The 22812-nt window shown below is 52.1% G+C and overlaps 1 protein-coding gene across 2 annotated transcripts in view; it reads left to right on the plus strand.

Moving 5' to 3' along the window:
* The window catches only part of TTC7A (tetratricopeptide repeat domain 7A), a 118802-nt gene that overhangs the window by 16336 nt on the left and 79654 nt on the right, over positions 1-22812 (plus strand). Inside the window, exons 1-3 of one of the 2 annotated variants that reach the window (XM_077749305.1) lie at positions 13230-13281; positions 14984-15114; positions 17545-17660. In XM_077749305.1, coding sequence (XP_077605431.1) covers positions 13263-13281; positions 14984-15114; positions 17545-17660 — 266 coding nt within the window. In that variant the 5' untranslated portion in view covers positions 13230-13262. Of the gene's footprint in view, positions 1-13229; positions 13282-14983; positions 15115-17544; positions 17661-22812 lie in introns of those variants that run through there. The other variant, XM_077749304.1, reaches the window with a different exon arrangement.

A 22812-nucleotide genomic window follows, 5' to 3' on the forward strand; every position in this document is an offset into this window, starting at 1 on the left:
CCCCAGATTGTTGTCAGGAATCTTACACGTTTGGTCATCTTATTCCAGCACAAACCAGCCCCCAGAGAAAAGTCTAGACATGCTTATGGCCATATGGAGATGGGATGTCTGAGATGGTAGAGTGTTTGTCACGTTCTTCTCTGTTATAGATGGGGACATTCTCTCCATCTTGTATATGGGGAAACTGAGGCCCAGAGAGGATACGTACCTCACCCAGAGTTGCCCAGAGATTTATGGTGGAACCAGGGCTGGAACTTCGACTCTGTGGATCCCAGGAGACTGACTGACATCTGTGCAGAGCATGACCTCCTTTGACTCTGGCTCCTGGGTTTCTTGAGGGCTATTTGTCCACCCCTGGGTCCCTCTCCCTTTGAGGGACTATTCACATCCTCCCAGGAAGTCTGCCGAGATTGTCAAGCAGGCCAGATGCAACACCAGCATGTGGGAGGGCAGGTGGCCATCTGGGATGACCCAGTATGTGGGGTCTTTTCCCTTGGCTCTCGTCCCTTTGTGCCCCAGCGTAGGCCGGTCTTGGGGGTGTTTTTCATTTAGTATTTAGGTCTTTTGGGCCTTTTGAAAATCAGCACTCTGCCATGGACTCCCCAAACCTAACACCCTTCCTTGGGGACCCTTTCCAGCACTTTTTCCTGTAGACCTGGCTCTACCTACTGCTCCCTGTCTTCTGCTCTCTACTCTTTCCAGCACGCCTCCAGCTTCTTGGGGGAACACAGTCCTGGTGGTCAGAGGTCCTGCAGGGGAGGTAAGGAGCCGAGCGCCACCGGCGTGGGCTGCTCGGTCGTGGCCTGTGCTAGCTCCCCACCCTTCGCTGACTGCACGCGGCCTCCCACTTGCCTGCCCCCTCTCTGCTTGTCCGTTCTGTTCTGTTGCAGTGCCTGCGTCCTGCCTGTTGCTCGGCATGCTGAGTTTCACCTGACCCTGTGTGTGCTTGAGATCATGCATGAGGCCCCCAGGGTGTGCATGATGTTGATTTTCCTGGGTTTGGAGGGTACCTGGTGGGTCTCCCCATGCAGAGAGAAGGGATGGGGATGGCTGGACATGGGGTTGTCTTAATCTGCTGGGCTACCATAGCAAAATACCATAAATTGAGTGGCTCAAACAGCAGAAATTGATTTCTCAGAGTTCTGGAGGCTGGGAAATCCAAGACTGAGGTCCTAGTAGGGTTGTTATCTGTGAGGGCTCTCTGCTTGGGTTGCAGATGGCCACCTTCTCGCTGTGCCTTCACATGGCTTTTCTTTCATCTCTTTATCTCCTCTCTTTATAAAGTCACCAGTCCCGTCACGAGTCCCCACCCTCGTGACCTCATCTAACCCTGACTACCTCCCGAAGGCACCATCTCCAAATACCATCACACTGGGGTTAGGGCTACGTATGGCATGTGAGCTGGGGGAAGACACAAACATTCAGTCCACACAGAGGAAGCCAAGACTGATGGAAGTGGAGCAACTTACCCATGACAATAGTCAGCTTTGTTTGAACTAGAATGTTCCACCCGAGGCAGTCTTGCAGCTTTAGGCCCTGTCTCCAGGTAGCCACCCCCCCAGGAATCTGCCTTCCCTACTCGCAAGCACTGCCTGGCCAGGCCATTACATCACAGTTTATTTACTGTTTTGCACTGGGTTCTGCTTCATGGGTCCACTTGGTGCCATTGGGGCAGGGAATTTTCTCAGCACACCTGGCTGGAGGGAGGAAGATGGGACCCTGTGTCACGGGGGTGCCTGAGGACATGTGTCATGGGCCTGGAGGCTCAGTGGGGGTGCATGTATGGGTATCTCCAACATGGAGCTCCTGGTCTTGTTAGAGGAGTCAGGAGCAGACTTGGGGTCTCTTCACCACCAGCCCCCAAAGACATAAAAGTACACTCAACTCATCCACTTTCTCCTTCAGGGCAGAGGGACCTGGAGATGTGTCCTTCTGAGGCATCACTCACAAGGACTAGGCCTTCCTCTGAAGTCAAGGGGATGTGGATGAGACCAAAAAATGCTTTCTGATTCTCAGGGAGGGCTCTAGACACCAACCGAGGAGCTTGAGAGAAGGGGCTCCTGCAGCGGTCTTGGGTTTCTCTTGCCTGAAATACAGAAACATACTTGCATATGTGTGTACACTGCATGGGGGTTACGTGACCTGCCAGCTTCTGTAAGGGGATTCATCTTCACCCCTACTCTATAAGGTGGGGGTTAATTGGTATGCCTACTCTCTGCATGAAGAAACTGAGGCTTGCCCAAGGTCATGCAACCTGTAAGAAGCAGAGCTTAGATTGATGGCCAGGTGGTTGTCTCTCAAGCTTGTATCCTGCCTGTGACAGAGGACCTCCCCTGGGGAGCAGATTGCAGTTACCTCCGGGACAGGTTCACGCAGATGAGAGCGTAGTGCATGGAGCCTGGAGAAAGGAGAGGTTCCTGCCAGTTACTGCAGAACCCAGGGGCCAGCCAGGAGGAACGATGCCTGTGTGCACTGTCATTCTCTTCCTGAGAGGAGCCCACGGTGGGGCTAACTGGGCCTTGGGAAGATGGGAAGCTTTACCCTCTCCTGGCTTCCATCAGCCCTGGGTTGCCCAGGAGCTGCAGCCACCGGGGAAGCCCTGCATCACTGTCCCATGGGTCTACTTAGTGTGGAAGCAGCCCAGGCAGCGGTGTTGGTGGGCAAGTTGTTCAGAAGACTACCTTTTATATGTCAACATCGGTTACCTGGTCTGGAGTGGGAAGTCTGTCTGCTCCCACCCTGTTCCCTAGGCCCTGCAGTGGCTCCCGTGTGACTTCTGCCAGCCCACCGCCCCCTGGCCAAGCTCGTCAGACCAGGCAAAAGCCTTGGGAAGGGAAATGTTCCCAGCCCATTCCAGGTACGGATGGTAGCCATCTATTTTTGATGGTGTTGCCCCTCCACCATCTTGGTTTGTTTCAAGGGAACATCTTCCATTTACTTTGTATTAAAAAAACAACCCAGGGGTACTTGGATGGCTCAGTCAGTGATATTGGCTCAGGTCATAGTCTCACTGTCATGGGATCAAACCCCATCTCTCTCTCCTTCTTTCTCGCTGCCCCTCCCCCACTTGCATGCAAGCACTCACATGCACACTGTCTCAAAACAAACAAATAAATGTAAAAAAAAATTTCTTTTTAAAATCTAGAATAATTTGGTTTCAAGCCCTTCTCAGAAGGCCTGTCTGCAGTGCCACTCACCCTCATGAAGCCCTAGGCAGGGCCTGCTTGTTTGATCCTGCCTGCTCGTGGCTCCCAGCCCTGTCTTCCCGCTGAACTTGAAGCCCTTGGGGGACAGGTGGTCATTCCTCCTGCAACCCCAGTATTCTTTCCCTCTTGTCCCTTCCTGGAGCCACTCACATTCCCGCTGAATGAGGTCCCCTCCTGGTGTCCAACGTGATATATAGAGGTCTGTCTCTTTACTTTTTTTGAGCCACTGCTTTTGCCCAACATGCCCCTTTTGTATTTACTACGCACAGAGATAGCCCTGACACTCCCTGCAGGCACAGTTCAGGTGTCTCTTCCACCAGAAGGCTTCCCTTGCTTATAGCTGCAGCCTATAGCATTCTGTTTCTCCTTCAACCTCATTTGGACCTTGACCCAGTCTCCCCAGTTAGAAGTCAGTATGTTCCTCCTGCCAGGCATCTGGCCCCTGGCCGTTGTACCCCTCAAGGTCCCTGGCCCTATGTCTTACAGGAGGAAGTAGGATTTCCCAGCAGCTGATTCAGCAGGCACCTGCCAGGGTTGCCAAGATGAACAGTTGGGGTCCCTTCCCTTGAGGGAGTAGCAGTCAAGTGAGCAAAGCCTGCTTCTGGTGTGATGTGGCTCCGGGAGAAGCAGCTTCTCTGGAGGAGGAGCTAAGCAGGCAGTAGCTATGGCCAGACTGATGAGTCACAAGCTACCTGGGGCCACTCTCTCCTGTCCAGTCCCTGAATCGACAGGCCACAGTGTTAGTGGAGCCTACGGTTTGGAAAAATCAGGAAATGGCAACTACCCCAGAGGTGGCTAGTCTGTAGCTTATTTCTGCAGCCTGTTAGGGGCAGGAGATTGGACTTTGCGCCTGGCCTGGCCGCCCCAGCCATCGGCTGTTCCCAGTGCTATTCTCTGCCTTGACGCCTGAGTGGGGCATTTATTTGCAAAGTACCCTCTGGGGCTGCAGCTCCTTAGCAGCCCACTTCCAAATGGGGGTAACACACCTGGGATCGCTTTACGAGTTGAGTGGTCTGAGGCCTTGTTTTCCAGGTTTGGGGTCTGTCTGGCTCTAAGGCTCTCCAGAGCAACTTCATAATAAGCCTTTGGACATTTGGCATCAGATCATCTCCATGGGTAGGAAACTAGAGCTAGAGATTTTGTTGACTCAGAGCCCTTGGCTCTAGAGCCATACCTAGAAGTTTCTGTCTCTACAGCAGGCCTCAGGGCCCCTCGCAGCCCCCAGGCTTCAGTTTAATGGGTAAGCGATGGGCTGGGCTGAGGGGTGCTCACACCTCTTGCCCCCAAGCTGCATCTGGCTCTGTAGCAGCACATGAGAGCCCCAGCATAGGGTCCTTGTGAGACCCTGGGGGGAGATCAGGCCTTTCCCAGGCCCCCGCCTTAGCTCTTGATACGGTCTGGTCTCCCCGTCTCCAGGAGCAGAAAATTTCCAACCCTGATTTTCTGACTTGACTGTCAGCCACCTTGGATTGTTGTCCACAGGCAAAAAGGGCCCCTGGCAAAGCTGCACCATCCAGAGGGATTGCTGGAGTAAACCTTGCCCTTTTCATAGGCCTTGCTGTGGACCCTAGGAAGTACCCAACATAGGCTAATATCCGGAAACCTTCTACCCGAGGCCGTGAAGCTCCAGCCTTCACCTCAAGACAAAATAGGCTGTATTTCAATAGGCACTACTGCTGCTGTGTATCTAGGGCCCCAGTTTCTTAATTGTGAGATAGTCAGCCCTCACTCTCGTATCTGACCTGAAGTCAGCCAGGCTTGCACTTCAGAAATTGTACCCTCTGACGTCATCATGCTTCTGGGGACCAGTTTCCATACAACCAGGCTTAGGGTTGTAATGACAAAAACGTAACTCCAACTAGCTGGAAGAGCGACAACAAAAAGGAGGGAGGCACTGGAAACGTATGACCCCATGTAACTAGAAAGTCCTCAGAGGTAGGTGGCATCAGGCATAGCTGGATCCAGGGGCTCCATGTGTTGATGTCTTAGCACCTCCGGGTTTACGTGGTTCTGGACATAGCACTTGCAACCTCAGGAGGAGAGAGTGCCTCATTGACCTGGCTCAGTGTCAATGCCTACCCTGGAATCAGCTGCAGTGACCAGCATCCAGGACTCTGGGTTGGTGCCAGGGGTGTGATTTCTCCACCTGAATCTGGTGGACTGAGTTGGAGGAATGGTTCCTCAAAGGAAAATCAGGGTGCTGTTACCAAAGTAGGTGAAAGGTATGGAGGGCAGAATCCCAGAGCTCAGGCAGAACTGACTCACCTCAGGTTACACCACTGTGACCGGGCCAGCATTTGAACTCGGCTCTCCAGCTTTTGGCATCATCCCTGATGCCCAAAAGGTACTTGGGGATTGAACCACCCTGCTGCAGAGAGCGAAGTGAATGGAGCTAGTTAGGAGCTTCTGCAGGTTAGCTTGGAGGTGAACCTGAACTTAAGGAGGAACCGTCTGCAGATAAATAGAAGAGGCGCCTTCCAGGTAAAGGAGAAGTCCAAAGAGAAGCCCCAGGAGAAATGGAGGTGACTTGTTTAGTAGGGGGGAGGGGGTGGTGGTGCGGGGAGCGACTGAGCATGAGAGCCTTGCAGTAAAGCTCAGGGTGTCTCCTTGCTGGTGTTCTAGAACTTTGGCCCTAGGTAATCATGCTTTGATGGGCATGCAGGAGCTTTAGGGCCTGCACTTTCAACATCTCAAGCTTACTCAGTTCAGCCCCACAAGCCGCAGCGGCATCGTTGTCCTCCTCTCAGAGGACTGTTCGTGGCAAACGGCTGCCTCTCCCCTCAGGCCTGTGTCACTTCCTGTTCTCCAGCGCTAGCTCAGTGTGGTAACATGTCAGGGAGGAATGACTCCCCATTTCTCTGAAAAGCCACGAGTCCTGCCCTTTCCCCTCTTGCTTGCAGCCCATCACCAGGGAGGTGATGCCCATCACCAAGCCCTGGACAGGCTTGCCCTCCGGCTACCAGTAGGAGATTGGCCTGGCAATGGAGAAAAATGGCCCCAGTTAGCTAGGCGCTAAGTGGTGAACAGGCTGTGGAAAGTAAAAACATAACAAAACAAAACAAAACATTGAACAGCTGTGAGAATTATGATCTGCAAATTCTCTTCTCCTCACTTCTTGAGTATTTTCTTTTTTTTTTTCCCTTCTGTCGTCTTTCGGTCATTTCAATCCCAAGCTCATCTGCTCTCATCTGGGAACTTATTAGAGTTTGAAAATAAAAGTACCAGCCTGCTTCTAGGGCAGGACATAGTGGCATATTTGGTTTGGGTGGGTTTTTTGTTGGTTTTTTTTTTTCGTCCTGGTATGGCAGGAATTAGTTGTTTTTGGCTTCCTTCTCAGAGGGGCGTGGGTCGCTTGCCCTGTGGGGAAGTGGGTCAGCACTGTCAGCACCACTGCCCTGTCCCCAGACTGCAGTCTGCAGAGCAAGGGCCAGACTTCCAGAGGGAGAGGAGCGCTGTTGGGGCATCTTGGAAGGAGGCTGAGTGTGTTCGTTGTGTGTGCAGCTGGCCTTCACTGAGTTCTTTCCTGGGCTGGGGGTGTGGAGTGCAGGCAGGGCTGTGAGGGGTACATTTGAGGGGCCCATCCCCCTGCAGGGTGGACAGCTCTACCTCAACCACCAGGGGCTGGCCAGAAGCCTGAGGTTTGGGAACCCCTGGGCGTCACAGCAGGTAGGGGGAGACACAGGGCATCTGGGCTGTGACAGCAGACAGTGTTGAAGCCTAGAGTTTGGAATCTGGCACTTGTAACTGAGAGATGTTGGAAGGAATCTCTTCTCCTTGAATTAGAGGTTTCATCTGTCATTCTAGGGAAAGACCAAATTCCTTCCAGAGAGATCACTGTGAGCCTCACTCAACATTCTCTGAGAGCATGCATGCTAATGCATGCTAATCTGTATAATACCATCTAATTTCAATTTCACGGGCCCATATGAGTTGGGCATCAGTGGTAATTCCATTTTGTGTTTCAGGAAACAGAGACTGAGATCTCTATAAACATTTTGGGATATATCATGGTCTTTTTCCCTATAGGTTTATATGTGGCTTGTTAAAAACAAAAATAAGCTCATACAATCATACTTTATAATCTCTTTTCTAAAGTGAATATTTAAAAAAAATAAAGTGAGTACTTTTATGAGACATTTTCCAGTACATATCCACATTACTGTTTAAAGCTTAATTGCATCGCATTGTTAGAATCTATTGCAATTTAGCAAACTTGTCTCCTGTTATTGGACCTGTAGGTTAAATTTCATCTTTTTGCCATTATAAATAGTGCTACGATTGATATCTTTCAAACTAAATTTTTGCTTATGTAATTAATTTTTTAAAGATATATTAGAAGCAGAGTTAGTGGGTCCAAGAGCATGCACTTTTTGGAGAAGGGTCAAGTTGTCTGCTTTCCTTTTTTTTCATTTTTATAAATTGGCAAGATGTACAGACTCATGAAAAGATACTGAACATCATTCATAATCAGGGATATGCAAATCAAAACCATGATGACATATCACCTCTCACCCGTCAGAATAACTAAAATCAACAACACAAGGACCAATAGGTGTTGGCAAGGATGCGGAGAAAGAGGAGCTCTTTTTCACTGTTGGTAGAATGCAAACTGGTGCCGCCACTGTGGAAAACAGTATGGAGGTTCCTCAAAAAGTTAAAAACAGAACTACCCTATCTATGATCCAGTAATCACACTACTTGGTATTTACCCAGAAGATACAAAATCACTAATTCATTTTTTTATGTTTTTTTTTTTAAATTTATTTTTGAGAACGAGAGAGAGGCAGCAGGAGCAGGGGAGGGATAGAGAGAGAGGGAGACACAGAATCCGCAGCAGGCTCCAGGCTCTGAGATACTGTCAGCACAGAGCCCGATGTGACCTAAGCCAAAGTCGGATGCTTAACCGACTGAGCCACCCAAGCGGCCCACAAAAGCACTAATTCAAAAGGATACATGGACCCCTGTGTTTATAGCAGCATTATTTACAATAGCCAAGATACAGAAGCAGTCCAAGTGTCCATGAATGGGAAAAGGAGGTGTGTTGTGTATATACAAAATGGAATATTATTCAGCCATAAAAAAGAATGAAGTCTTGTCATTTGCAGCAACATGGATGGAGCTAGAGAGCGTAATGCTAAGCGAAATAAAGCAAAGAAAGACAAACACCATATTATTTCACACATATGTGGAATTTAAGAAACAAAAAGCACAAGCAAAGGAAAAGAGAGAGAGAAGCCAAAAAACAGACTCTCAACTATAGAGAACAAACGGATGATTACGGGGAATGGGTGAAGTGGTAATGGAGATTAAGGAGTGTATTTGTTGTGATGAGCACCGGCGACGTGTGGGTGTGTTGATCACTATATTGTGCACCCGGAACTAATGTAACCCTGTAGGTCAAAAAATTGGCAAAATATATATAACCTAAATTTAGCATCTTAGCTGTTTTTTAAAGATTTTATTTTATTGTGATCAAATACGCATGCCATAAAATTCACTATCCTAATCATTTGCAAGTGTACGTACAGGAGTGTTACATGCATTCACATTGTTGTGCAGCCAGTCTCCAGAACTCTTTATCTTGTAAAACCCCAACTCTATACCCACCAAACGTCTCCCCATTTGCCCTTCTCTGTAGCTTCTAGCAGCTGCTGTTCTACTTTCTGTCTCAATGGCTCCTCAAAGAAGTGGAATCATACACTGTCTTTTTGTGACTGGCGTATTTCACTCAACATAATGTCCTTAAGTTTCATCTATGTGGCATGTGGCAGGATATCCTTGTCTTTAAAGGCTGAATAATATTCCATTGGATGCATGTATCACATTTTCCTTTTCCATTCATCCATGAAGAGACATTTGGGTTGCTTCCACCTTTTGCCTATTGTGACTAAGTCTGCTGTGAACACAAGTGTACAAATATCTCTTTGAGACCCTCCTTTCAATTCTTTTGGGTATACACCCAGAAATGGAGTTGCAGGTTCATAAGGTATTTCTGTTTTTCTTTTTTTTTTTTTTAATGTTTTATTTATTTCTGAGAGAGAGAGAGAGAGAGCGTGAGCAGGGGAGGGTTAGAAAGAGAGGGAGACACAGAATCTGAAACAGGCACCAGGCTCTGAGCTGTCAGTACATAACCTGACGTGGGGCTTGAACCCATGAACTATGAGATCATGACCTGAGCTGAAGTCAGATGCTTAACCGACTTAGCCACCCAGGCGCCCCTGTTTTTCATTTTTTTGAGGAACTGTCAGGCTGTTTGCCACAGTGGCTGCACCATTTTCCGTTCCCGCAATCGCCCGCTTTTTTAAGTGTGATTTATAAGGGTTGTTCCCTACCTGGCATTGAGGCTCCTTCCCTGAGGGCTGAAGCAATGACTTGCATTTCTTCCTCTCCCGCCCCCCAGCCCAGAATACCTAACTCTGGGCTTAGCCTTCTGTGGATGCCGGGTGCCCTTGGACCAACTGGGTAAGAGGGAGGGAGGGGTCCACCCAACTGGAAAGTTCCATTGCAGAGGAAACGTTGTGCTCTCCACCTCTGCATCTAGGGCCCAGGGCTCCAGGGGTGGGGCTTCTTGGAAAGGCGCCTGCCTGGGACGGGATGACTCATCTCAGCCTGAGGAGGCTGAGACCAGCTTGGGTATTGAGCCTGGGCCTGAACCAAGCTTGCCTCCAAACCAAAAGTTTGGACTAATGAAAAAGCAAGCACTCTTCTTGAAAGGGGCCCTCCCTTGGCTTGTAAAGCTGGGTGTTTTCACAGAAGGGCACCTTTGCCAGTGAGAATCAAGAGGCGGTGCCCAGGGCTTCCTGGCAGCCCCTGGCTTCCTGCCTCCTCACAGGGCTGTGTGACAACCACTGGGGTCCTGTGGAGGCCGGGCTCAGGAGCAGCCCGTCTCATCTTGGATCTGGTGTTGTGGTTTGGCCGCTTGTGCAGAAACGCTCAAGGAGCAGAGGATGAAGGGACCCAAGGGCTGGAGTCCCTAGTGGGTTTCTGATCAGATGTTTATGGACAGAAAAATGGACCTTCATGGGAGTCCAAGAGCAAATGTAAAGTAAAGAAGCCCTAGGGCACCTAGACAGCTCAGTTGGTTAAGTGTCTGATTCTTGACTTTGGCTCAGGTCACGATCTCAGTATTCATGAGATGGAGCCCCATGTTGGTCTCCACACTGAGTGTGGAGTCTGTTTGGGATTCTTTCTCTCTATGCCTCCCCTGCTTCTGCTCTCAATCTCTCTCTCTCAAAATAAACAAACTTAAAAAAAAAAAAAAGATCAAAAAGCCCCTTTTTATGGGCAGAACTGGGTGACCAGACTGACCCTCATTAGAAGCCATTGCCAAGCTCCAGGAAGCTTTTTGGTCTTATGTATATTGGAAGTTATTTCACAGAGGACCAGCTTTGTGACCGTAGTCCTTCCACTTCCAGCTTTTAGTTCTCTGCTGTCACAACTGCTTCCTCTGGAAAAGGCCTCAGATCCATTATTTTTGATAAATGTTCATATAGTGAGATATACCAATCTTTTTTTTTTTAATTTTTTTTCACGTTTTATTTATTTCTAGGAGAGAGAGAGACACAGCGTGAGCAGGGGAGGGTCAGAGAGAGAGGGAGTCACAGACTCTGAAACAGGCTCCAGGCTCTGAGCTGGCAGTCAGCACAGAGCCCGACGCGGGGCTCGAACCCACGAACCGCGAGATCATGACCTAAGCGAAAGTCGGACGCTCAACCGACTAAGCCACCCAGGCGCCCCCTGAGGTATACCAATCTTAAAGGTATAGTGGCTTGGTGAGTTGGACAAGTGTTAATGCCCACGTAACCAACACCACGGTAAAGACAACCTTGCCACTAGCCTAGAAGTTTCCCACAGGCCCTTTTCCAGTTGGTTCTCTCTCTACTCCCAATGCCTGGTGGGTTTCTATTAATACAGATTATAATTTTGCCTTTTTTTCGGAATGTAACTGCAACCCTGTAGCATTGTACTTTTTTGATACCTGGCTTCTTCTGCACCTCATTTCTTGGAGATTCATTCATGTTGTTCATGTATTAAGAATCTGTCCTTTGTTGGTCTGAGTGATGTTCCGTTGTATAAATACATGCCAGTTTGTTTATGAATTCAGCAAGAAGCGTTTTGTAAACGGAGCAGGAGAAAGCGTGTGAGTGACTGTGTGCAGGCAGCTCTGTGTCCATCCACTCACCAGACACCGGGCCCTGCTCTCTCTGGCTGCCGGGAGCAGTCAGGAATGGGCAGAGAGGCTGGTTACATACAGAGTGGGGAAAAGGCATTCGCAGGGGAGATGCGGGTAGAGTGTTCTACTGGTTCGGAAGTCAGGAGGCCTAAGACGGCCTCCAAGAGGAGGTGGTTTTGCTGTGAGTTTTCCAGGAGGATAGGACTGGAATTCCCGGAGAAGCCTGGTGAGAGGCCCCTGCCTGGAGCAAAGGGAATACATGAAGCAATGGACAGCAGAGGCCCCACAGATGCGTGTTACTGAATTCACCGTTTGCAGTGGCCAGCCCGCTGGAGGCTTGGGACCGGCCGTCGGAGCAGGCCAAGTGGCTGGCATCATCTATCCCAGGTCTGGGCCCAGCTGTGGGACAGGAAGGAACCCAGCCAGCAGCATGTGTCTCAGGGAGCCACAGAGTGGCCGTGTCCAGCCCGATCCAGCCCGGGTCCGGGCCTTCTGGAGTGGCTGCACCCTTCTGCCGTCTGCAGCTGGTCTCCCAGGCCAGGCCTCTGAACCACCTTCCTGCAGGGTGGGCAGGCCACGCAGCTGGGATGGAGGAAGCAGGGCTGGCACCCGCAGTGAGCGGTGGCACCTGCCTCCTGCCCGCTTCTCCAGGGCTCCCACTCTTCCTCTACCCCATTTTGTGCTCTCGAGTGAGAAGCTTCCCCTCCTGGTCATGAGTCATTTGGCAGGAGGCACGGTGACCCTTGGTGACCCCGGTAACTGAGTCTTTGCATTGAGCAAGGGCCACCATGCTCTCTGCCTGCCTTACCCCTGGCCGAGTCACCCTGACCTTTGGACCCATTCACGCCCCAGCCTGGCAGAGGGCAAGGTCACAAAATCCATATGAGTTGGGATCTAGCCAAGAAAAACAATAATTCCTTACCTTGTATTTTCAGGGTACTTTGTACTTTGTCAGACATGATCAGGCTCTCCATTCCTTCAGCTGGCCAGCCAGGGCTCGCAAAGTGCCTCCTGTGCACCAGTTTATAGAAAGGTGAACGTGCTAAGGTTGAGGTCTTTAGAAGCGCACGGTCTGGCTGGGTATCCGTGTGAATAAATATGTATATGAAATGGTGGGGCAGTAGTATGTAAAGCATAGACTGGGGCCCCAGGAGGGATCGGTTGGTTATACCAGGGTGTATTAGGAGGGGCTTGCTCCATAGAGGGGGCGGCCCTCAACAGGGCAGAAGGTGAGTGGTAATTTTGGGTGGACCTGGGAGATTGGGCAGGGCCATGCATTCCAGGCAGGAGGAAGGGCTTGAGCAAGGTCAACACTGGAAACAGGAGGTTGGGTGTGGATGCAGCAGTTGTGGTGTTGTAGCTCGGGCTGCTGTAACAAAGTGCAGCCTGGGACACTACAGACATTTGTTTCTCATGACTCTGCAGGCTGGAAGTCTGAGGTCAGGGCACCAGCATGGTCAGATTATGGTGAGGACCCTCTTCCGCGTTGCAGGCTGCTGAATTCTTGCTGTGAGATCACGTGGCAGACGGGAGGAGGTAGATCTCTGGGGTCTCTTTTGAAGGCTGTTAACCCCAGTCATTACCTCCCAGGCCCCTGCTTCCTAATACCATCACCTTGGGCACTAGGTTTTCAACATATGACTTGGGGGGTGGAGGGCACAAACACTGAGCCTATGGCTTATGGTGAGAGCCAAGGCTGGGCAGGTGTCAGGGATGGAATCCTAGAGGCCCTGTTGTGGAGTGCCAGGAGTTTGGACCATATCCTGTAGCACTGGGGATCCCAGGAGGATTGAAATGGCGAAGTTCTAGAATGATCACCCTGGGAACAGTGTGCAGGGTGGAATAGAACAAGACATGAGGCAGGGAGGCCAGTTAGGAGGCTGATGTGGTCATCCACAGGAGGTAAAGCCTAGGGGCACCTGGGTAGCTCATTCGGTTAAGCATCCCACTCTTGGTTCTGTCTCGGGTCATGATCTCCCAGTTTGGGAGATCAAGCTCTGAATTAGGCTCCACACTGATGGTGCAGAGCCTGCTTGGGATTTTCTCTCTCTCTCAAAATGAATAAACAAACTTCAAAAAACAAAAAGGTCAAATCTAAAATGAGGGAGGAAGAGGAGGGGAGGGGAAGTGTTGAGGGCATGGTCATCAGCTGGAGGTGAGGGCGGGAGAGAATTGGGGGTTCTGTTCCTACCGTTCTTCCGGGAAGTTCATCCTGAGCACCTGTTGGGTGTGGAGTCCTGTTAGGGACACAAAGCTGGGAGCGACCCGGATTCTGCCCATTAGGAAGCAACAGTCCGGGACAGCACTCTCTCGTCACGTCTGTGTGTTAGTCCCATGTGACAGAAACACACTTGAAGCTGACTGGACCCTACAAAGGGTGGAGGTGTTATGGGCTCATATACTGGGAGGTTTCAGGGGGTTGAGCTTCGGGCAGGGCACTCAAACCATGTCATTAGGAATCTGCCCTCTTCATCTTGACTCATCTGTACCCTGTAGATTTTCCTCCCCATTACTAAGAGTTTATTCAGTCTTTTTCTTAGAAAAGCCCAAAATGGATGCAAATATAGTTGTTTTCCTTTATGACATTAACTGCTAATGAGCATTAACTGCTCTCCCTTCTGGGCGTCTTTGTTGTTGTTGTTGTTGTTCATTTTGGTTTTGTTTTGGGGTTTTTTGTTTTGTTGGTTTTTGCTTTAGAGCCATGATTTGATTTGGTTTTAAAAAATGTAACTGTGGTTTTAAAAAAAAAAACGTACCGTTGCAAGTGTTTGCAGGTGTACAGCTCAGTCGTGTTAACTGCATTCACCTTGCATAGCATCACTTTAAAGCAGGCTTTCCCCAGCATTTCAGGCTGGCCTCTTCCCAGCCCCAGTGAAAGAGTTAAAAGTTCCGGGCCCTGGGCTCATCCTTACTTAGCCAGTCGCTGTGGTCCTGATGATGGGTCTGCCCAGGAGATGGAGTGGGTGCCTTGAGCTCTAAGGCTGCAGCAGGGGTGCTCCCCGGGAAGGCGAGCCTCTGGGGCCTGAGAACTGGCCGTGGCTGCCGGAGAGCAGGAGCAGCTGCTGTCTACTTCAGGCAGATTGACCTGTGCGCAAATAATTTAGGGGAGGCAGAAACTGGTTCCGTGGAGGGGTGCCCGTGAAGTGCTGTCCGGCTGGGGAGTCTGCTGTGTGCAGGTACTAGGGACTGCGGTGGTGCAGGGAAGCTCGCATGTTGCCTGCATGGAGCTTTCAGCTGAAGGGAGAGAGGAGAGCTGAGCGTAAATAATCAGTGTAGAAAACAGTGAGTGCCTGGGGAGTGGTGGTTTTCATCCTGCAACTTGGAAGGGTCTAGGAAGGTCCTGCAGGAGCTGGCCTGGAAGCGCAGGCGGGAACGGTGCCACGGTGTAGTTCCCTGTGTGGGGCGTGGGTGTCCCCGCCATCGGCCCACAGCTTGACCCCAGCCACCACCAGTACCGCCGCTGCTTTAGCCTCCTCCTCCCCGGCCGCTGCAGACCTTGCCCCTCGCGGGCTGCTCCTGAGCCTAGGTCTCCCGGGGCCCCGTGGGCAGGGCCTGGGGTTGGGGGGCCGGGCTGGGCATCTGAGGTGCCGTCTTCCTCCCGCAGGCCTCTCCCTGGAACGCCTGCCCAACTCCATTGCTTCCCGCCACCGCCTGACTGAGAGGGAGGAGGAAGTGATCACCTGCTTCGAGAGGGCCTCCTGGATCGCGCAGGTGTTCCTGCAGGACTTGGAGAAGGTGAGCACTCTGCTTATAGCTGCCTCCGCAGAGCGCCTGTCATGCGGGGCCCCCACTAAGCCTGTGGGCCGCCCTGTGCATCTTAGAAAAAGCCACCTTGCACCCCTACAACGCCACTCCACCTTGTTGGTTGGAAAGCTCATCACGGTATACCTCTTCTGTCAGAGTGAGACCCTTTAACAAGTAAGTGAGTCCATACCGTCTTCAGTGGGAGCCCAGAGCCTCCTTGATGAGCTCAGCTTGGACGACCAAATGTGATAGCCCTGTCTGTACCTGTTACACCTGTGTAACCCCCACAGCAGCTGTGTGAAGTAGATACTATACTTGTTCCTCACAGATGAGGTTTAGCGAGAGGAAACCATTTGCCCACCACAGCCCCTTCGGGAGAGGTGTTGGCTGGTCCTTGCACTTAGGCATCCTTCCCTGTCCTCCCGTGGTCAGGAAGCTCCCTACTCGATCCCCTCGGGGAGGGGAGGCCTTGGGGCCCATTGTCCCAGCCTTTCAGAGGCCAGCAGAGAGCCGGCCAGCCGGGGCCTGGGAGTCCTCGGGCCTCCTCTTCTCCCAGCTCGAACTGCTGGCAGGACAGTGGTTCTGGGTTAGCAGTATACTGTGATGTTACCCCAGTTCTTCCCCTCAGCGGGGGGGGAGGGGGGGCTGTCTTGATTTAATGGGGGGAGGGCAGACAGCTGTATTTAACAAAGATACTGCTCTTGTGTCGGACAGTAGTCCTGAGTACTTGACCGTCATTCTCGAACTTAACCCTCACACCCATTGGCTGGGATAGGCCCTGTTGTTCTGTTTCCCAAGAGAGAAACTCCGGTTTAGGAAGGAGTGAAATGTCTTCCCAGAGCTCAGACAGTTCCTAAGTGGCATTGGCAGGACTGGATCCCTGGGAGTGTGGCTCTGGTTACTTGTGGGGGAGAATTCGGGGGTGGTGCTTAGGCATTCTGTTCCGTAGACGGTTCATAGGTGCTAGAAGGCAGGTGCTATGGCAGTGTAGACCTGGGTTGGCATCCTGAAAGAGCTGGTCATGAGCTGAGAGTCAGCTCAGGGACGTTTGAACCTTACCTACTTTGGCAAGTGCCAAAATGTCAACCCAGCACCTGTTTTGTGACAGGCCTTGTAGGAGGAGTCGTCCAGGCCAAGCTGATTCCCCCACGGTGGGATTTCTCAACCTCAGCGCTACTGATGTCAGGGCCAGATCATTCTTTGCTGTGTGGGGCGACCTTGTGTATTATAAAATACAAGTTGTGGCAACCAAAGATGACTCCAGATATGCCAGATTTCCCTGGAAGGCAAAATCACCTCCCTGTTGAATGTCACTAGCCTAGATTCCCTCCACTTGATTGGATTTCAGGAGGAAAGGAGAAGTGACTGGGGGACTCAGCAAAAACAGGACTCAAGCGCATTCCCTGGCAGAAGCCCACACAGAGACTGGCATGGCTGGGTTGACCTCTGTCGAGGTCACATGGATCACTGCCAGACAACAGAGTTTTAGGAGCTCCCCACACTGAAAATGCATGTGGTTTGGGAGAACACTTTCATGAAAAACGTAGACTCCCATTTAGCCAGAAGCCTAGGCCTTGGACTCTTAGGCTGATGAGCTGTAATGGTGTGCAGGGCTGGAATCAGTGCCCTGCGGCAATGGGCACACCAGTGGGCCCCGGGAGCTGGTTATCTAGGGTCAGGGGAGGCCAGGCTGTGGAACCCTGTGCACTCTCAGAAATGGCACCGTGTCCTTCCTAAGACCCAGCCCCAAGCTCCAAGAACCTCTCTTAAATCCACTTCAACTTCTGGAAGACAAGGTGGATGGCTTACTGATTTTTTTCTTGGATCAGGGAGGGGAGGTGGCATGATAAAGGCAGGCCTACTTCGCTGGGGCTGGGTGATCCTCTTAGAGTTGAGGCTTAAGGACAGCTCACTTAATCCCACAGTTGGTCCTCAGGTTCCCCTGGAGCCAGGGGTCTTCAGCAGTTAGGCTGTTCTGACATTCCATGGTTCTATGACAGGGACAGTGCCTGGGATATGGTAGACACTCCAGTGTTTGTTGAATGACTGAACCAGCCAGTAGCAGAAATAGCCTGACCCTGCAACTGGCCAGACTGAAGTCTGAGGTCTAGGTGGGTACCAGCTTTGTGACCTTAGGCACTTTCTGAGCCTCGGTGTCCTCATCTGTAAAATGCCGACAAAACCAGCTTTGTATGGCTACTGAGGGCACCCAGCATCTGGATGAAGAGAGCGTGTTTTAGACTTATTTTAAACAAAAGCAAGTTAGGTTGGATTTGGCCTGAGAGTTGCACCGCGCGCCCCTGAGGCAGCCAGAGACTTGGGATGGTAACAGGGTTGCCAACAGATGGGGGGCTGGCTGTCACCCCAGCTCCTCTGACTCGCAACTTTGAGACAGCGGCTCTCTCTGTGTTCCCCTTCCAGATCACAAATAACACCACATCACGGCATCTGAAAGGCTCTCACCCGGTTGACTATGAGCTCACCTACTTCCTGGAAGCTGCCCTCCAGAGCGCTTATGTGACAAACCTGAAGAAGGGGTAGGTCGCTGAGCTAAACGGGACCTGGACATTTCCCTCTGGGCCGGGGTGCTCCTGACGCCGGTCGCGTGGAGTCGGGCCTCTCGGATCCGGGTGTGTGTGCTCTCTCGAGAGGATCCGTGGGGGCTGATGTGTTCACATCCGGTCGGGCTGAGGTGCGCAGAGGCAGGTGCCTGCGAAGGGGGGCAGCCCTGCCCCAGATGGACCCCTGGCCTGGAGGAGGCCTGTGCTGCCCTCCGATCTCTCCACCCTACCCTCGCTGTTAGATGAGGGGCTGTTGCTCGAGCCCTGTCTTCTGAGTGGGAAGAGCAGGGCAGAAAGGTCCCAGTCAGGCTGCCCTCAGACTCTCATGTGAGAAGACTGCCCGGAGCTCTTGATCCATCCCAGAAAATGCCGCTTAGAAAACTAAAGGCATTATTATCATTTGTGTTGTTTTTCGTGGCAGTCCACAGCTGGGTAGGCTGTTGGCCCAAACTTGAACTTCACACCTCTTCTTCCTTTTTTTTTTTTTCTTTTTTCAAGTGCTAGGTCAGGGAGGCTGTGGTGTCCCCGTTTGGGACCAGGAGGCCCAGAGAGCCTGCTTGACCCCAAGGGTGAGGCTGACCCCAGAGCCCTGGGCTCCTCAGACCACCCTGTGGCTGGGGAGACGTGGGACTGAGAGACATCGCAGGGACCCTGGGAAGCCTGCTGCCTCTGCTCCCCCTCCACCATCTGTGTTCCCTTGTCCTTTTTGGGTTGCCGAGTTTCAGAGACACGTGGCCCGGTGGGCTAGTTCCTGTTTTTACTGCCCAGGCAGCTGCCACCTGGCTGCTTCTCCCTAGCTGCGGATGCCATCGCCTGGCTCCGCCCACTCCCCCCGGGGAACCTTCTGTCAGCAGGTGTAGCTCCCAGGGGTGGGTGGGGGCCATGAAGAGTTGCCACCCTCAGCTGAACCTTTGCAACATGGATCTGCTGCTGCCTGTTCTGGCAAAGAACGTCTTAATGGAACATGGCCGTACCCCCTATTCGTATATCATCTCTCACCCAGAGTGGAGTAGAGAGGAAATCCTAAAATATTTACTCCCTGGCCCTTTAGAGAAAATTTGTTGACTGACGCCTGCTCTGCGTTGAAGAGGCCCTCGCTCCCCATGTCTGCTGTAGGCACAAAGGGTAGAGGAACCCTTCTGTGCGGCAGACCCTAGGAGTGGATTTTGTAAGGAGGGGGTCTTGGTGATGTCAGTGTCTTGTCTCCTTTATGCTTTCATTTAACAGATACTCCTTATCTTAAAATACATGCTGAATTTGTGCAAGGCACTTCGTAAGTGCTTTGTTTCATGTGTATCTCGTGGTCCTAGCAGTCCTCTGAGGCAGGTGCACTTGTTACATCCCCATTTTACAGGCGGGAAGTGGAGGCCCAGAGAACGTAAGTGACTTGTCCTGGGCGGAGCCAGCGGACACTCCTGCCCAGCAGGCTCCCCTGCCCACAGCAGAAGCCCCCGGGGTTAATGAGACCCTGCTGCTGCCCCCAGGGGCTCCAGCCTGGTGAGTGTGCTCCAGCTTGGAAGGCGTGGCCTCAGCTTCCGGTGTGTAGAGTTCAGGGGCACCCTGGCCATCTGGAGGTCACCAAGGCAGGGCCTGGGAATGGGAGACCGCACAGCAACCCTGGGCAAGTTCCTTCTCCACCCTCCAGCTCTGCTTCCTTCCTCAAACAGGGAGCTCCTGTTTGTCTTGTAGCTGGGGGTGTGAGGGCCCAAGGAGAGGCAGCAATGAAAAGACACCTTGAGTACAGAGCTCAGAGCACAGCGGGGTATTGCTGTCACCACCCCCCACCTCCGCTGCAGTCCCCTCGGGGCTGTCTGCTGCCCTTCCCCACACCACGCTTGGTGCAGGTGTGATGAGGTTAAGGTGACCGTCAAGGACAGCCGGGAGGGAAGTAGGGAGAGAGCTGGCAGTTATCAAGCGCCTGCTGTGTGCTAGGCTAAACCATGTGCTCAGTGTACAGCGCCCTGTGAAGGAAGTCAGGTGACCCCACATCACTTGAGAGGGGACAAAGGACTCAACAAGGTTGAGTAGCTTGCCCGACCTTACCCACTGACGTTCCAGCTTTGGATCTGAGTAGCCTTAAACCCCATGCAGTTTCCAGTTTGGGAGTGTGTGGGAGAAGGACAGAGCCCTGGTGATGGTTGGGCTGATCCTTGCTCCGCTGACTCAGGGCTCTCTCTGTCCCTCTGGGACCCTGAGTCACCATCTCAGTGGGTGGCTCCTCTTCCGGAAGCTGGTCCCACCCTCCTGAGTGGGGCTGTTCCTCCCTGCCAGCATTCTGCACACTCTGGCCATGTGCGCACGCGCATGTGAGTGTGTGTCCGTGTGTGTGGTAGTGGTGTGGTGGCGGTGCCGCCGGTGGTGGACGGAACATGAACCGACCCTCGCCTCTCCAGGAGGGCGCAAGTAACACTGCTCTGTTCTTGTCACTCTGCTGCCCACCCTTCATCCCCTTTTCCTCCTAAAACAACTTTCAGTCCTGAAAGCCAGGATGCTGACTCTTCTCCCCCACCCCTGCCCCGTGCCTCCCAAATAAAGAGCAAGGGAAACTGAATCATCTTTTCTTTCCAAGCAAACAGCCCAGACATTCGAAAGCTTGAGTGTGAGCAGCAGTCCCCAGTTCACGTGGCAACAGCTCAGCTCCTCTGTCCGTTTTCTGTGGCCGCATCCAGCCCAGAGGTGGCCCGGGAATGTGACAGATATTTAAAGCGAGGGCAGTGGCCCTGTGTGCCTGGCTGGTCTTTAAATAATTTCTTTACCCCTTTCCTCCACAGTAGCTAACACTTGTTGAATATTTGCTGCATGCCAGGCAGAATCCTATGAGCATAGAGGAAGTAATAATGTCCCTGTGTACTGAAGAAAGGAGAAGGGGAAGTAACTTGCCCACAGCCGCAGAGCTGACAGGTGGCAGAGACAGCATACCTGGTGCTGAATGGGGTCCGTGCCTCTGCAGCCCTACGCCTCCCCTTCCACCCACCCACAGTGGTAGGAGCTTTCATGACTACCCATTAACGGCCTTCAGGTCAGAGTTACATCTTCCTAGGTCAATCACCAGTTCCAATATTTGTCTTACCTGTTTGTTGTTGTTAGCAAGTTCAGACAAGCAAACAAACAAAAAATCACCTTAACCCAGGGTTCCTCACCCTCAGTACCTGTTGACATTTTGAGCCAGATACCAGTATGTTGTATATTTAGCAACATCCCTGGCCTCTGTCCACCAGATGCAAGTAGCTCTTCCTGTGCGACAACCAAAAGTGTGTCCAGATGTGGACAAATGTCTTGGATGGTGGAGGGCAAAGTCACCCCCAGTTGAGAACCACTGTCTTAGCCTAAGTTGCAAGAAACAGAGGTTCAGGGTAGGTTGAGACCCTATACCTGCCATTGGGTCTTCTCCTCCAGGGCAGCTCTGAAAAGTCTTCTAAGGGTCTCATAGCCATTTCCTGCTGGTTAAATCCACCCTCCCCCCACCTCACCTGGACTCTTGGGGCATTTGGGAAGGTGATAAAACCATCATTCCCTATGTTCTGAGGGGTTACAGCCCAGTAGGGGGTAGAGTCTAAGGCAAAAGACACCCCAGAGAATAGCCCACCTGTTCATTTCACTGATAGCCTCTGAGAGCCTGCCATGCACCCGCATCCCGCCTTACTCACTGGGTTTGAAGCCAGGAATGGGATGAGCCCCCCTCCTTAGGGAGCTTCCATCCCAGCACCGAGCAGACAGTGGAGGAGCTGAATGTAGCTATCAGGGAAGGGAGGCAGGGAGGTGGGGGTGCGCAGGCATAGGGGGGCTCTGAGGGGCCAGGGAGCCGTTTGGTGTTAGAAGACTTCCCTTGGGGCCTAAGGAGCAGGGGGAGATGGTCGGCCTGCTTCCGGGTAGAATCTGAGAGCTGGCACTCATTCCCACACGGGCCTTGGCCAGACGCCGGGGTGCTGGGCCCCTGGGACCGGATGGCCACAAGCAGTGCCTGCTCCCATGGTGCACCCTTGTCCCTCCAGTTGAGGATTTGACATAATTTAAAGGGTATGGTGTTCTCCACTGTGAAAAATGGGATGTGGTGGTGTTTGTTTGACCTCTAGCAGCTCTTCTTTTATTCTGAGCTTTGGTTAAATCTGGGCCTTAGTATTTTAGACATTCATTTTTTCCAGGGGCCTTGCCCTATTGACCCATCAGTTAATTCCCCCCAGATGACTCCTTCCCCTTGCTCTGTGGCTGATGACAGGGTTCCTAACTGACCTGGCACTGGAAGTCCTGACCTAAAAGACAATCAGGAATTGGGAGACCCCCTCCAAAGGGCAGGGGCTTGGGACCCTGTGGTTCGATTCCCCCTCGCTGCCACTAGAGGGCAGCGGTGGACTCTGAGTGGAACTTTGTCCCAGGTAGTTCTGCAGAGCAGCTGCCAGGAGAGGGCACCTTTCCGACGTGTTCTTGTGACTGCGGACAGCGGCAGCTGGGCCCAGAGTCCTGGCTGTGGGAGAGGTTTGGTCTCCCTTGCACGAAGCAGCTCCAGGGATGAGGCAGCAAGGGAAGCCAATGGCGATGCAATACCAGGAAAGCTGACTGTCCCTGTCCGGGACCCTGACCTCACTAGGACCTGAGTCTCTGGGCCTCTCCCAAAGAAACAAGATCATAAGCTGACGAGGCTCCTCCCCCAGAGTGGACAAGCAGCCATTCTCTTTGGAGTAGTGTTTTTCCCTTCCTTCTGCCTAGACCTACAGAGCCTTTTCTTGGCTCTGGGCTGGGAGTAAGCTTGAGCCATGTGTAATTGAACCAGGTGGGCTGTATGTTTTGTGCATGTTAAAAGAATATATTTTTTTAAATTATTAAAACAATATGTGCTCACTGTACCCAAACCAAACAGTAGAGAAGGAAGTGTGTGTGCTTTCTGAGGGAGTTTCCTGGGGCTGGGCAGATTGTTCAGCCTTATGAAAGCACTCTCCCTTTCTGGGGGGTGTGGGTGTGGGTGGCTGTGATTGTGAGCAAGTGTGTGTGTGTGTGTGTGTGTGTGTGTGTGTGTAGGTGTCTGGGTCTGTGGGTCTGTGCCAGCTAGGTGCTGAGTCAAGAGGCAGCTAAGGCAGCTGGGGCTGCAGACGGCTGTGAGGAGGGGCTCTGCCCAAGGATGAGGCACCTGAGA

Source organism: Crocuta crocuta, unplaced genomic scaffold (assembly GCF_008692635.1).
Source record: "Crocuta crocuta isolate KB4526 unplaced genomic scaffold, BGI_CrCroc_1.0 scaffold118, whole genome shotgun sequence".
NCBI classification, from domain to species: Eukaryota; Metazoa; Chordata; class Mammalia; order Carnivora; family Hyaenidae; genus Crocuta; species Crocuta crocuta.